Raw genomic sequence first — 14,808 nt, 5'->3', positions numbered from 1 at the left:
GCTTTGGACAGAACTCAGCACTTCAGTTGCTCTGGCACAGAGAGGGCAACTCCCCCACCTCGTCTGGCTGGTCTGTCCTTCCTGAACAGTCCAGAGCCATCCATGGCAACATTCCAGCCATGGGAGCTGTTCCACCATGTCTCAGTGATAGCAGTTACATCACAGTCATTCAACCTAACACAGATCTCCAGAGGAGTTCAACATAACAGAAAGGCACAGTTAATAGTGGAGAGAAGACCAGGCTGAGTTTTCAGAAGTGCTCTTAGTTTGCCCAGTCCTGCCCTGGTCTGAGCAGGTTAAGCCCCAGGGCTGAGCATGTCTGGAAGTCCAACCATGAGTGCTGCCTGGGGCTCTGCAGTGACTGATGCCTGCAGGGCCCTACCTGACACTGCACGACAGGCTGCAGGACCAAAGCAGAGACTGTGCTTCTCTGCAGGCCTGGTGGCATGACACTCAGCTGGTTTGCTCTGCTAGGTTCCCTCACTGCTCGCTTGGTCTTGATCCATCTGGATTTTCACCACAGAGTTTTGCTCTGAGTTTCCAGTTTGAATACACGAGAGCTCTGCCAAACCCACATCACATCCAAACCACAGGAAGTCGTGAATTTGGCACTAGCTGGACATGGGAGCTGTAAACAGTATGCAGGTTCACTGTCCTTTGAGTTATGAAACACAACAGAACTTCCAGCACACCAGGTCAGAACTGTGAATCAGTGAAGCAAGGAGAACCAATGTGGCTTCTGCATGGATCGAGGCCTCGGAACGTCTCCCTCTGGCTTTTCTTCCCTTCCACTATAAACATACTGTGTGGAAAAGTAAGAAGCTGAGCTTCCTGCTTTCCAAGTCTGAGTGAAGCCAGGATCTAGCTAGTTCCTGCAGCTCACACCCAGGTATGCTGTTCACAGCATAGGCAGTGACTGCAAATGCCAGAGCTCTACTGCAGAGAGGAGGATGGTTTAGCTTTGCCCTCAAGATGACAGGCGGGCACCTCGCACCCAACCTACCCCTGTGTGGCAGGGGAAAGCCTCCCCTTTCAAATCCACCGATTTGCAGCTGCCAGGGACTGGACTTCTTTTCCCAGGATTCCTGTCAGCAAACTTTTATGAAAATGGAAAAGTCTAAGGCACTTTTGCCTTCAAAATAAACACTGCCCTCAGCAAAGACAGAGCTGTAAAGAAGTCACAAGTTCACTGGAGAGGAAAGGAAAACACTCCAGCTTTCCAGACCCGGTCAGAAAACAATCCAGATTCCAACCTACCCAAGCCAGAAGGCTGAGTACAGGACTACCTGAGGGTGGCTTAGCTGAAGCCAAACAAACAGGAAAGGAGCTGAGTGAGGTGACTGAGCTGCCTGCAAGGGGAGGCAGCCAAGCCCTGCTGCGCTTCACCGCTGCCAGAGTCTCAAACCGGGCGCCTGGATGGCGAGGAGCCCGCAGGGACGCGGCAGCCCCAGCCCGCAGGCACATCTGACCTGTCATGGAGTTCTCCGAGGTGCAGAGCTGCTCCCGCAGCTTCTCCACGTCGTCGGGGTGCACCTGCTCGTACAGGGTGCTGCCGAACCACTCCGACTGCGGCTGGTTCAGCACCGGCGTCACCGAGTCCGACACGTAGATCACCCTGCCCGTCTCGGCTGCCACCACGAACAGGAACCCATCCGCAGCCTCCAGGATCAGGTGTTTCAGCTCCTGACAAGGAAAGGCTTCATCAGAACGCCAGCAAGGAAAGGGATCCAAACAGCACAGCTGGCACTGCCCAAAAACAGTGTTTGCTTCTGGGCCGGGCAGCTGCTCACAGCCCAGGCAGTGTGGTGTGGGCACAGCACCACAGCCCAGGCAGAGACGTTCAGCGTGGTGTGGATGTAACAACACAACCTAACTTGCAGCAAGCCGTAAATCACTGACCTTAATAACAAACAATGCTTTGTTTTCCTTTACTGCTTTTCATCTGATAATCTCAGGGCACTTTAGGAAGATGAACTAACCCAGACTCACTGCACACTGTGTGATAAGCATCTAACACTGAAAAGAGTAAGAAGTTATTCTGGAGCACAAACAGAGGAAATGAACAGCTATAACTCAGACAGCAAACTCATCCCTTAATTAAATGTCCTGGATACATTTAACTGGAAAGAAACCAATCAAGTCTTTCTGGGCTTTGTTTTGCTCCCAACCCCCTGGAACGAGCTGTTTCCAGATTAAATAGTCACTGGATAAAAAGCAGAAAGTGCAATGGGAACAAGGACAGGAATCTCCAGCCTCTCTCCCATCTGGGGGCTTAAATAGCATGCATCACTTCTTGCTTTCTTCTCCAGCCTCTGGACGCAAAGCCTCAGAGACCCAAAGGGTCTACAACAGGCCTGTCTTTTGCCTTTACATGGTGCCCTCCTCATCAGCCTGGGTACTTCTGTCCTGAGACACCCACACATCTGCCTTCAATGCAGCACTGAGAGCATCGACCCCATCTTGAGGCTAGAATCATAGAAACACAGTCTGGCTTAGGCTGGAAGGAATCTCAGAGATCAGCTGCTCCAGACTACCCACCACGGGCAGGGACACCTCTCAGCAGGACTCATGCCTCCTCATGTTGGGGTGGAACCTCTTGTGTTCCAGCTTGTGCCCACTGTGTCTTGCCCTGTCACTGGCACCACTGAGAAGAGCCTAGCACCTCCATGCTGATGTAAGATGTGCCCAGTGCACCCTACCAATAGCTGGCTGTCCCTCCAGAAACACACTGGGAGCAAGGCAGAGTAAGTGAAGACGTTAGCAGAGGCAGCAGCTGCTGCAGTCTCTAAGCAGTCCTGCCTCTGGCCATCACTGCCAATTGCAAGTGCTGAGCTCCCACAGGCGGCACACTGCTCCCACAGCCCTCCAGAAACAAGGAAGGTGCCCTCAGTGAGACATCAGCCTCCTTCACGCACTGGCAGCATCTTACTTCCTCCATCCAAACTGTAACCAAAGGAGTGCCTCAGCCGGCAGGTTCATCCCTACTCAGTTCAGCTGTTGGGAACTTAGGCACTGGGTGGTTTTAACCTTCCTCTACTCCCAGGAGAGAGAGGCAGGTCTCTCCAGATTCATCTGTACTTATTTCAGAGGATCTTTGTGAGGATGGGCAGGACCCAGTTCTAGAGGTGAGAAGTCCTCTCCCGCAGCAGCGAGCATGCTTGGAGCAGAACAGCCCTCCAGGACAGGAACAGCCACTGTGCTGCCTCAGAGGGAGCTCTGCCCTATGGTTAAGGTCAGCTCCAAAGAGTCACACACCAGCTGCCTGCACTCATGCTTTGGCTACTCCACAACAGCAAGGGACGGCGCTGAGGCTGCCTGCTCCTCGCAGCTCTTAGCCCACCTGTTCTGTGAGAAAGGAAGGCTTGTAGGCTCCATCGGTGGACTTGTTGCCAGTGCCCCTCATGGACTTCATGTGCGAGACAGCCATGCGCAGGATGGTCAGCTTGTCAGGCTTGCGTGCCAGGGCGCTGCAGGTGGGCACCATGTCGGACAGCTCCGTGATGTACTGCGTCATCTTGTTCCGCCTGCGCCGCTCGATCTCGCTGTGGTTCTCCCTGGGCAGCGCGAGAAGCACCCCATCAGCAGGAAAGCAGAGGGCATCAGTGGAAGGATCCCACCCCAGGGCACCAGTCCTAACACCTGGCACTCGTGTGGCGGCTTTCAGAGCTCCACGAAGCTCAGCGCCACCATCCCTGGCTACAGGCAGGAAAGCCACAGAAGGAGAAACATTTGCCCATCACTGTGAAAAGAACTCACATCTCCATCTACTGCCTGGTGGCCTTCATCTCCCAGCCAGCTCAGTCCCCTTTGGTTTAAGAATGCAGAATTAAGCAGGAAGATGTGAGGAACTGACGGCTGCAATTCATCAGCCGCTCACATTCAGTGTGATGCATTTCAGGTTGGAGACCTTGCTCCAGGTGCTGCATCTGCTTACAGAAGGGCTTTGTCAGAGGAGGCCTCTCACTAACTAAAGTGTCAGCACTGACTTACAAACCCCCACTCCACACCAACACTGATCTCCAGGCCTGTGATGCCATGTGGAACAGCCTGCAGCCCCAGAGGGAGACTGGAGGACAGCTCAGATGTGGTGTGAGAGTACATACTAAAAGGGTAAGTAACTGGAGTTAGTACAAGGGACAGCAAACACACAGCCAGCGGTCAGGATTAGTGCTTCGGGACAGTGACCGTGCCTGATGCTGCCCCACTTTGGGCTCACCTCCAACACTCCCATGCTTTACAGGCAGCAAGTCTGAGGAGTCCCCAAGTGCAAGGCCACCCAAATCCTGCAGAACTGAGGATCTGGGAGTTCAGCTTTCCCACACATTACAGAATGGCACCAACATACATATCTGCACTGGTCCAGCTGGACCCAGCCCACTGCAGCACCTAACACTTCTTTTGCTGTCAGGTGGCACTGGCAACACCAGCACACGACAGGTAGGTCAGAGCAGCGCCTCCCACTGATTCCAGTGAGCTGTGTGTGGCACTGCCTTGTGGGATTACTGCCTGGTCCAACAAGATGTGAAAGGTGATCACTTGGAGAGTCCCCAGCACTGACTGGTGTGGTAACACGACATTAAAAGCAACTGCAAGATGCCTGGGAGCTGGCTGCTATGAAGACTGACCATGACAGCAGAAGCTGGGCTGAGTGCTAGGCTGGGCACCTCTTGGCTGCTTTCAGTAAAGGAGCCTCGTCTCAAACTGCAGCAAAGAACCCAAGATGTAGTGTGCAGCCTCCTGAGAGACAGCAAAGCCCAGGCTGTGCCTTGCTTTCCCATGTGACCCTGCCCCTGCACGCAGAGGTGTCACACCTGTGAGGCACTGCCTCACGAACACCACTTGTTGGGCGTGCTGAGCCCTGACAGTCTGGGAAGCCAGCCAGGGGTGGCTTCAGTGACTGCCCCATGGTCACTCAGTGAATCAGCCAGTCCCTTGGTTGAGGTCACCACTATCTGTTACAGCATACCATGTCCTGTAGCAGAAGCAGCCTCTGTGTGGTCTGCCTGTGCCAGCTGGGCTCACACACAGAAGCACAACAGCTGCCACGACAGCGCATGTGGGCACCACAGTGCATAGAGGAGACAGGCACAAGGGGAAGGAAAATGCACTTTTGCATGCTGACAGCTTGCTCCCAAGCTCAGTGTTTTGACAGGTCTGGTGGTCAAGGGGGAAACAACAGAGATATCTATACATCTGAGTTACAAATACATGACATCAACTGCAACTAAGGATCTCCAAACTCCAGCAGAGAACTGAGAGCAGCCATCACAAAGAGCAAACGGCTGCAACGCTTCCTGAGAAGAAAGAGGAGCTCCAGGAGCCCATTTCACTCTGGTGGTTCCCACGCCCTCACTGGCCAGCACCCATCAGCTGGCCATGGCTATGCTGAAGCAAACAAGGTCTTGAAACTTTCCTGAAGCCAGGGCAAACTGAAACCCTAAAAAGAGAGGCTGTGCTCCTGCTCCAGAAGGGTCTGCCCTGGGCCCCAGCATTCACCACCGTGTACACAGAATGGTGTCCCAAGTCTGTAACTCCAAACTTTTTTCCTACGGAAATTTTGGAGGGATGTTCAATTTTGGGAGACTGTGGGAGCTGATCCAAACACACCTGGGTCAAGGTTCAGTATTTCTGATTTCAGCTTTTTTTGGCTCAGCCTCCTGGCTCTTGATCAGCCAGAACGGCATCACGGGAGATAAAAATGAAGTCAAACCTTATCTGCTTCTCCTTTTTCCTACCTGGCCATCCTCTCCGTGGCAGCAGCACTGTGACCATCACTCCACCTAGAACCAAACCAGCCAGCTCTCTAAGCTAAGGCTCAGGTGCTGGTGCTTTTGGACACGACCATCCCTCTTTTCTCTCAGCAGCAGAGCTCTACAGAACACGCCTACCTTGCAAACTTTTCCTTATCACCCGAGATTTGATCACCATCATACCTGCAAACAAAAGACAGGCAGTAAATGCACCAGGGCCCCGTGGCACGGGAGAGGCAACACACAGCAGAAAGCAGAGCTGCATGACTGCAAACTCGTACAACTAACAGCAAGGGGAACGAGGACACGAGGACAGCAAAGCGAAGAAAGGGCTGATCCTGATGCCGCTTGCAAGCCATGCCCATCCAGAAGCTTTGTCTGTGCACCGAACGAGTCGGAGACACACTTCAGAGGGTCTCTGCCAACACTCGGCACACCCTTACTGCCTGCAGCACTGAACCACCCCCCCACCCCCCAACAGCCTCGACACTGAGCCCAGGAACTATCCGTTGCTGTGCTGTAAGTCGAGGAGCTGGATGTGTTCCAGGCTGCAACCACAACTCTCTCCACTCAGCAGAGGGCACTGATGGTCTGCAGATAACGGGAGAGGGCAGGGACAGGCGCTGAGCGCAGGGCATTATGTAAGGATGCCTCCGGAGAAAAGCTCTGCGAGGCACAGACACTGCTGTCTGTTGGGATGCCAGGCCAAAGTTTACTGCTGGGTAAACAGAAGTGAAATTAAAACTGGCTTGAAGCCCTAGAAGTAAACAGCTGCCTCGGTCCTACCCAAACAGCAGAAGTCGGATGCCCAAACAGATGTCTGTGGTGTACTGGCAGCAGCTTTGTGGAGGAAATGGGGGGGATTTTGCTCTGTGGGATTAAAGCTTCGCTGGCTCTGAAGCTCTGTCCCAGGGACAGGCAACAATGGGACTAAAAAAAAAAGCAGCCGTGCTGCTCCTCCTTCCTCTTTCCTAAAAACACACTGATCGTCTGACACCAGAGTCAGGGAGCTGCTAAGAGTCCAGCAGGGGCTGGGAGCATCTGCTGTGAAGAGAGGCTGAGAGCCCTGGGGCTGTTTAGTCTGGAGAGGAGAAGGCTGAGAGAGGACCTGATCAACCTCTATCAATATCCGAGGGGTAGGTGTCAGGATGAAGGTGCCAGGCTCTTTTCAGTGGTGCCCAGTGACAGGACAGGGAGCAACGGGTACAAGCTGGAACCCAGGAGGTGGCACCTCAACAGAAGGAGACACTTGTGTATGGTGAGGGTGCAGAGCCCTGGAGCAGGCTGCCCACAGAGGTTGTGGAGTCTCCCTCCTTCCTCATTAAGACTCAATCAAACACTGCAGACAAAGCTTAGGGGAGACTCGGCCTCTGTGACTTGTCTTCCTCAGCACCCTCAAAACCTGAGTTGAAGAGGGCATTTTACTCTGCTTGGCTGCGAGCAGACTGGGCCCCCAACATGTGAAGCAGAAAGACAGACTGAACAAGAAATGGCCACATGCTGCTATGGGAGAAGTGCATGCATATGCCTCCATGTGACAGTGAGATGCCATGCAGATACCTGAGCTGGCCTGGAAGCCCCTGAGAAGCAAGGTGTGTTGTGTTAGCTCACATGGAGTACCAAACTAACACCACTGCCTCCTGTGTTCCCACTAGCTTGGGGCTCACTTACTCATCCTTCTCTGGCTGGATGGGCTGCAGATGTTAGTGCTTCCAGCTACTGCTTTCTCCCTTCCAGTCACCCAGCTGATGCTTCTTCAGGCGCTTCACTCAAAGCCAGCTGGGTTAGCTTCAACATTTAAACAGCAGCTCTCTGATAACCAAATAGTTTTGACTGAGACAACCTAGGAATCAGTCATGGGAGCAGTCTGGGGGAGAAGTCCTAAAAGGAGAGCATGGCTAGAAGAGAACATCTGACCCTGGCCCTGGCTGTCTCTGCACTGTTCTGCACTCTCTAAAAGCAGAACAAGCTGGGGGGTTTACAGCATTTAAGATTTGAATACCAGGTTTTGATCTGACATCTAAAACCAGCTGAGCATAAGCACAGGATGCCTCTCCAAAGAGCTACTGACTCTCCCCACCACCAGACTCTGAAGGGCTGCAGAAGGGATGGAGAGAGACCAATGGACCACTGCAGATGCACCAGTGTGCCCGACAACCCTGACCACACAGGCACAGAGCAGCTGCACTTGTCACAAAGCAGCTCTTAACACTAGGGGCTAGCCCTCAGATCATGGACTTGAGCACCAGAGCCTGCAATATCCTTTTGTTAAGGCCACCAGCTGAAGAGGGCTGCTGCTGGTGCTGCTCAGCAGGCTCTGCTGTGGTGTCAGGACACATCTTGAGCACACTGATCTTTCAGACTGACCAGGAAGATCTTGTTAAAACCCCCTGGTGACAGCTGCGTTTGAATGCTGCTGCTGCTACAGAGCTGCAGCTACAATTTGGATGATCAGCAGTTACCTGAAGGCCTCAGGATATCCACCCCTCACCTGCAGCTGCTTGACCTCTAATGAGAAAATGCAGAGTGTGACCAGGGAAAAAGGAAAAGTGAAAAAATGGCAGTGATGCTTTCATGTTTGGTTTTGTTTCTAGCCTAGAAAATTCCATGTTAATTAACATTATGATGGCATGTTTTACTCTTCAGTTACACCTAAGAGTACATAATGAGATTTAAGCTTAGAAAAAAAATAATCCACGCCTCTAGGACCTTGTCACATTGTGTTAAGAAGCAGTTAACATCTGCAATAAACTGAAAATAATGTTCACTTTCAGTGGCAGAAAGACAACTTTAGCACATCCAACCAAAGTTCAACTGCAGCAGTTGAGGTAATAAGGCACAAATCACAAACGGTTCACTGCGGTGAAATGAGGACGCAGGTCCTGGCAGCTTTGTGAGCCAATACCTACACTAGACAGACTCCTGCCAGGATGCAGAGGAAGCCGATAAAAAGCTGGAATTTAGGTCAGGCCATTGGCAAGTTCCTCCACCATGTTCACCTTGGGTTGAAAGTGTCAGCAGACAGCTGTCTTTCTCCACTGAAAGCAGGCAGTGATTTGGCCACCCCCTTGTAAATGCTCACCTTGAAAATTTGCTGGGTCCCTCCCCATCTTCGTCATCAAAGTCCATTCTGCAAAGGCAAGAGTTCCACATCAGCAATCCTGACACCGGCCACGGGGACACCGAGGGCCAGGGCAGCGCGTCCCAGCCTCGCTCGGCGCCTGCCTTGCCCAGAGGAGCGAGCGGCTGTGGATTCCATCCCTGCTCCCGGGCTCTAGGCTGCCTACAAGCAAGCTCATCAGCTGCCAGGCACAGAAAGAACACAAAGGCTTCTTCAAAATCAAACACAACATAAAGAATCCCCACTCCTCCCCAGGGAAACGTGCACACACCAGGACACAGCCAGCAGCTCCTGGGGGACAATCCTCTTAGTCCTGACACAAGGCTGCAGAACTCAGAGGGGACTCTCTTGCCAGAGAACTGAAATGAAGGCTCAAGATGACCAAGTTCCAAAGCTGTGCACATGCCAAACACCAGGCCACTACCCTGCTCCACTCTAAAGCATGCACGTTAGAGGTAGGGTGGAACAAAGGCCCAGCCTCCCTGCCAAGAGGATCATTCATCCCACCACTCCTGACTGGAACTGTGTGTGCTAGTTTGAAGCAAGCTAGAATGTTTTGGTGAAAAGAACTAGATAATGGGCAGTGAAAAGGTAAACATGGTTGTGTCTCTTCTCTCACAGCCTCGCTGAGAACTCTGGGAAGAAGAAGGAACACATTTGATAACATTCTCCATTTTGTCTTTCATTCTGCTTTGAGCTTCAGACCAAGCCACATCTCCTTAACCCCACTGCTACTAACCTTCCTTCTTAACCTCTTGGCTGCACCTCTATTCTTCCTGGGAACTGGGGTAAGGTTGAGAGGGCAAGGGGAAGGTGCTGGGGTGGTTTGAGAGCCTCTCCTGGGGACTCAGGTTTCTGGGAGGGGAGCTGTGCTTCTGTACTGTTTATCCTTTGTATATTTCTATATATAACTGTATATATTGTAAATATCTGCTTGTATATTTGCTGCTGTAAAATAAATAGCTTCATTTATATTCCTGGAGTCCCTTCTGAGTTAGCTGGGGCAATTCCAAAAGCATGGGGGGACAGGTAAGAGCCCAAACCATCACACTGTGGGAAGCTCTTTACTCTCACCCTGCACTAGCAGCTCTCTCTCACAACTTACCAGCCAGTCTGCAGATGGCAGCCACTCTGTGACACTCCTGTGCTCACTGCTAAAATGAGCTGTGGGCCTACTGTGCACCTGACTTACCTGGTTATGTTCCACATCTTCTTCTCAGGCAGAGGAAGAGGTGAGCTCTTCCCTGGGCCAGAGCCCAGCCCTCCAGTCAAGCTCCTCCAGGGAGCCACATCAAGCAGGAAGCTTTCTCCACTTCCAACACAGACAGAGTGGGCAGGGGAACTTCGACACGAGCCACCAAAAGGAGCTTCCTGGGTGCCAATGCTTCCAAAATGCAACAGCAAATGTACCTCTGTCTCATCTTGGCTCATGAACACCTTTCCCAGTTTCACGTTTACTGTGTAAAAGGAAAAATCCCTCTCAAAACCCAAACCAACCCCAGCCTCTCCAGTACAGGGAGCCCTGCCAGAACCACCACCTCTGCTTTACAAGGTGGAGTGAAAGGCAGGAAATCTCCATGGGAACCTTTCTCAGAAGACAGAAATAATACTCCAGCCAATTCCTCATGCCCTGGCAGATCAGACCTGCTGCCTGGGCAGAGCATGTTGCACATTAACACAGCAGCAGCAGCAGCCTGCACGGAGGCAAACAACATCGGTTCGGAAGTTTCAGAGATAGGAACTTTTATCTTCACTTGAAATCCTCAGCAAGAGGAGACTCTAAGAAAGAGCTGCTCTGTGCTGTTCTGTCCGGAAGAGACAGCATGCACCTGGTTTGCCTTTCACACTGCCAGCATCAGTCGGGAAGAGGCCTCATGCATGAGGCTCTTACTGAAGTGCTTTCCTCCAGCGATCCGTGGGGGCCATAAAGACACACAAAGGTGGTCCTGCACACGTTAAAAACTGAGAGAGGATTTGGACTCTGCAACCAAATGCTGAGGGAGAGCTCCCAGCGTGTGCCAGAAGGAGGCCTGCCCTGACTGCACAGCACAGGAAGGGGGCAGGCAGGGGCAGGAGCAGCCGAGAGGCGGATGGGGTCTGCACCACCGCTGCGTGTTCAGTACAACGTCCAGGGGGTGCAGCAGGGGAGGGAGGCTGCCGGGCTGAGGTCTCAGGGTTCTGGGTCAGAGAAAAGCCCCCAGACTGTCTGCTGAACTGAATTCAGTCCCTGCCCTTGGAAAGCAGCCAACCAAAGTCCCACCAACCCTCCCTCCCCCTGCCAAGTACAACTTGGCAAGGTGAAAAAGCCCCACAGCAAAGCCTGAAGCAAGTCCCAGCAGCCACTTTCACCTAGGCAGGTGCAGTGCACGCCCTTAAGCTGTCACTGCCTTCTAAAAATATTTGGGGTAATTCATGGAAAGGAAAAATGTTTCTCCGAGCTGTCAACGAAGCCAAATGCCTGCACCACAGAAACACCTCCTAGAGAGCCAGTGAGTGGAAGCTGATCTACATTCAGGTCCACACACCAATTACTCTGCCGGCTTGCCTCAGCAATTATGAGAAAAGCAACAGTTCCGAGCGGTAAGTGCAGCTCGGAAGGATGCCTGCGCTCAGCAGCCGCGCTCCTTTATGCCGGGCACAAAGCACCGGCGCCCGGAACGCCCCAGGCTTTAGGTGCACAAAGATGTATCACCAGGACGGTAATGAAAGGAGCAAGTGTTAGCTGCCGCTTTGTTCCAAGGGAAGGCAGGAGGAGCTGGACACAGCAGGCACCCCTGGCTGCCAGCTCCGAATACACGCACCCTGGGAACAGGAACAAAACGCAGCCGGGCTGAGGCTGGAGATGGGCTCTTAGTTCGGAGCTGCCCTGCACAGATGAAACACCCCGGGCTGGGTGTAACAGCAAACCCACACTCCCCGAGGCTGCATCCTCAACATTTGGAACAATCTGACCTGGGGCCCCTCCCCCCCGGCCCCCGCTTCGCTTCCTCACAAAGAGATGATGACACCTGAAATGCAACCGTTAGAGCACAGCTTCCAATGAGCATCAGCTCGGTACTCAGTGTCATCGGAGGATCTCAGAGCCAGCAGCAGCAAGCCTTGGGAACAGCAATTTGCAACCCGGCCTTGGCAGCGGACAGGGCTTGGGGTGAGGGAAGAGCTCAGCTGCTGCTGCGGCTCCGGAGCACAACCGCTGCTGTGTGCTGAGCAGCACTGCAGGACAGCAGCACTTTGTTCCCTCTGCCGAGGGCAGGGCTGAGCAAAGCCAGCAGCAGGCCAGCCAGATCCCAGGAGCTTCCCAGGCCAGTGCCACAGCTCAGCGGATGAAGCACACTCAGGGGAGACACTTCCAGACTGTCCTGTCCAGAGGAGTAACCACCAGAACAGCCACCCTGAACGTTCATGTCACACCTTCAAGGCAGGGTCCACCTCCTCCCTTGCTAACTCGCCTCAGGATTGAGGCTCCAGCACTCTTACTTGAGCAGACACCCAAAGCTGGTAACAACTTGGTGACCTAGAGCAGCTTTCACAAGAAAGGTTTTCTCCTTAAGGGCTTCTCAGGGAAGAGTCTGCTCATGCTGCTAATGCCTTTAAGCCCCATCAATGCCTTGTTTAGAGCTAAATGTAACATTAATTAGCTTCGTTTGCAGACATCTCAGGTCAGACACCTCCAAGAAAGCATCACCCAAAGACTGCTGCTTGTGATCAACCTTTGATCAAAATAAGGGGGTTTGATAATACTAAAGAGTTTTTTCTGCCCTTCTGCAGCTCTTGCTACACTCTTCTTCTAACAGAGGATTAGGATGAGCTGCCAAGGAGCAAACTGATGCGGAAGACTTACCCCTACACCACACCAAGGTCTGGTGCTGGATAAAACAAGCTCTCCTCTTTAGCAGAGCCCTGAAGCTAGTGCAAGGAGCTTCCTCCTAAAGGCTGCATCCCCAGTGAGACCTGAGGCATCACAGACCATGGCCTCTGCAGAGTGCTTGCTTGTGCTGCTTCTGTACCCAGGACTGCAAGCAAAACGCTTTTAACAGGGAGCCTCTCTTTGAGAGGTTCCAGGTCCAAACTGCAGCTGGGTAAGTCTGCACATGCAAGTAAGGCCACAGCTCGCTACCTTTATTCACACTTCTGAGGTTAAAGGGATGCAGGCAGTAAGCACTCATTGTGTGTACAACAGCCGCGGGATCCAGGCTCTGCTTCTGCTTGCTCTGCCAAACCTAGGAGTCTTCTGAGGCACAAGAAAGAGCAAACAAAACACTCATCTGCAGTTTGGTCTGGCAGGAAGAGCAGGCAGACCGAGGGGAAAGCAGAGCAGCAGCGGGGAGGTCACACACACAAAGGTCACCTCGCAGCCACACGCAGACAGGGGCACTTCGGGTTTTCAGCACCAGCCAGGGCAGTTCCAGAGCTGACACAAGAGAAGAGGCTCACCCAGAGCGGCGCTTTCCTCCTCTGGAGGGCATGGATCCTGCCATTCTCACTTGTCCACTTGCCATGGGCGCCACCGGCAAGGCCACCGAGCCAGGAATATCTGATGCCATCTCTGTAATGCAGTTAGGGAAGGGGAGGAGAAATCCTTTAATCCACTGCTCCAAGGAAAAGCCTCTGACCACAACAGCAGAGCAAGGCCCTGTCCAAGCCACTCGGGGGGCACCCGTGGGTGTAGCCCTGAGGACAATGCCCCTCTGCTGCCTGACAGCAGCAGCTCGCAGCCCCCACACTAGCAGCCAGCTCTGGCTGTCGCCAGCTCACTGCCTCTGGAGAGCCACAGCTGCTGCCCCTCTACCGCAGTGCGCCTGAGGGCTCTCCTTTCGCTGCCCAGAGAGCCACCTCTGACCACACCTGCACTGCCCCACAGCCGAATGCAGAGCTGACACCCCAGGACAACTGAAGCTGTGGATCATGGTACCAAGAGAAACCAAACCCCAAGGCTTCCCAGCTGGCCGGAGGGGTCAAGAGCTTAGAGCGGGGATGAATTTCCAGGTGACACTGGGGTTTATTGCTCATATTCTGGTGGCACTCAGAGGACTTCATGAGGTTCAGTGAGACCTGGGTCAGAACAATCCTCATTGATCCAAGCTGGAGGATGAGGTGACAGTAAACAGCCCTGTAGAAAAGGACCTGGGGTGGATGAAAAGATGCACAGGAGCCAGCACTGGGCACTGGCAGCCCAGAAGGCCAATGGCAGCATGGCCAGAGATGGGGAGAGGGGATCCTGTGCCTCTGTTTTGCTCTGAGGAGGCTTTATCTGCAGTGCTGTGTCCAGCTCTGGAGCTCTCAATACAGAAAGGACATGGACCAGATGGAGCAGGTCCAGAGGAAGCCACAAGAATCATCAGCGAACTGGAGCAGCTCTGCTGGTAGGACAGGCTGAGGGAGCTGGGGTTCCTCAGCGTGGAGAAGAGAAGGCTCCAGGCAGACCTAATAGCAGCCTGCCAGTACCTGAAGGAGCTACAAGCAGGCTGCAGAGGGACTGTTCGCAAAGGCCTGCAGGGACAGGACCAGGGGCAATGGTTTGACATGAGAGCAGAGCAGATCGAGATTGGATGTGAGGAACAAACTCTGCACCATTAGGGTGCCCAGGGAGGTGGCTGAGGCCCCATCCCTGGACATACTCAAGGTCAGGATAGACAAGGCTCTGAGCAACCTGATCTAGTGGAGGATGTCCCTGCTCAGTACAGGGGGGTTGGACTGGATGCCCTTTGGAAGTCCCTTCCAACCCAAACCATCCAATGACCAGACTGAACTGAGCAGATCTCCAAGGCTTCCATTGTTTCTGTGCGGGGCCTTGCAGAGCTGAAACCAGCTGAGATCCAGGCTGATATTCACCCCCCTGGGTATAGCCACAGGTTAATGTGATCATCAAACCTCAAACCCTTGATCTGAGCGTCAGCAAGAGCACAGCTTACACAACAGTTTGCAGACTGCTGCTGG

General features: G+C 53.2%; 1 protein-coding gene across 6 annotated transcripts in view; it reads right to left on the bottom strand.

Annotated features, from left to right (window-relative positions):
* ARNT2 (aryl hydrocarbon receptor nuclear translocator 2) overlaps window positions 1-14,808 on the bottom strand; it is a 94,590-nt gene that overhangs the window by 58,410 nt on the left and 21,372 nt on the right. For 2 of the 6 annotated variants that reach the window (XM_064158135.1, XM_064158140.1), the window contains exons 2-7: window positions 13,306-13,417; window positions 8,833-8,880; window positions 5,889-5,933; window positions 5,736-5,780; window positions 3,341-3,554; window positions 1,470-1,683 (exon numbers count right to left, since the gene is read on the bottom strand). In XM_064158135.1, coding sequence (XP_064014205.1) covers window positions 1,470-1,683; window positions 3,341-3,554; window positions 5,736-5,780; window positions 5,889-5,933; window positions 8,833-8,880; window positions 13,306-13,417 — 678 coding nt within the window. The remainder of the gene's footprint in view (window positions 1-1,469; window positions 1,684-3,340; window positions 3,555-5,735; window positions 5,781-5,888; window positions 5,934-8,832; window positions 8,881-13,305; window positions 13,418-14,808) is intronic. The other 4 variants (XM_064158136.1, XM_064158137.1, XM_064158138.1 and 1 more) reach the window with 4 other exon arrangements.

Source organism: Pogoniulus pusillus, chromosome 17, assembly GCF_015220805.1.
Source record: "Pogoniulus pusillus isolate bPogPus1 chromosome 17, bPogPus1.pri, whole genome shotgun sequence".
Lineage (NCBI taxonomy): Eukaryota > Metazoa > Chordata > Aves > Piciformes > Lybiidae > Pogoniulus > Pogoniulus pusillus.
Note: the sequence above shows the minus strand (reverse complement) of the source record. Positions and strands in the feature narration are given on the sequence as shown.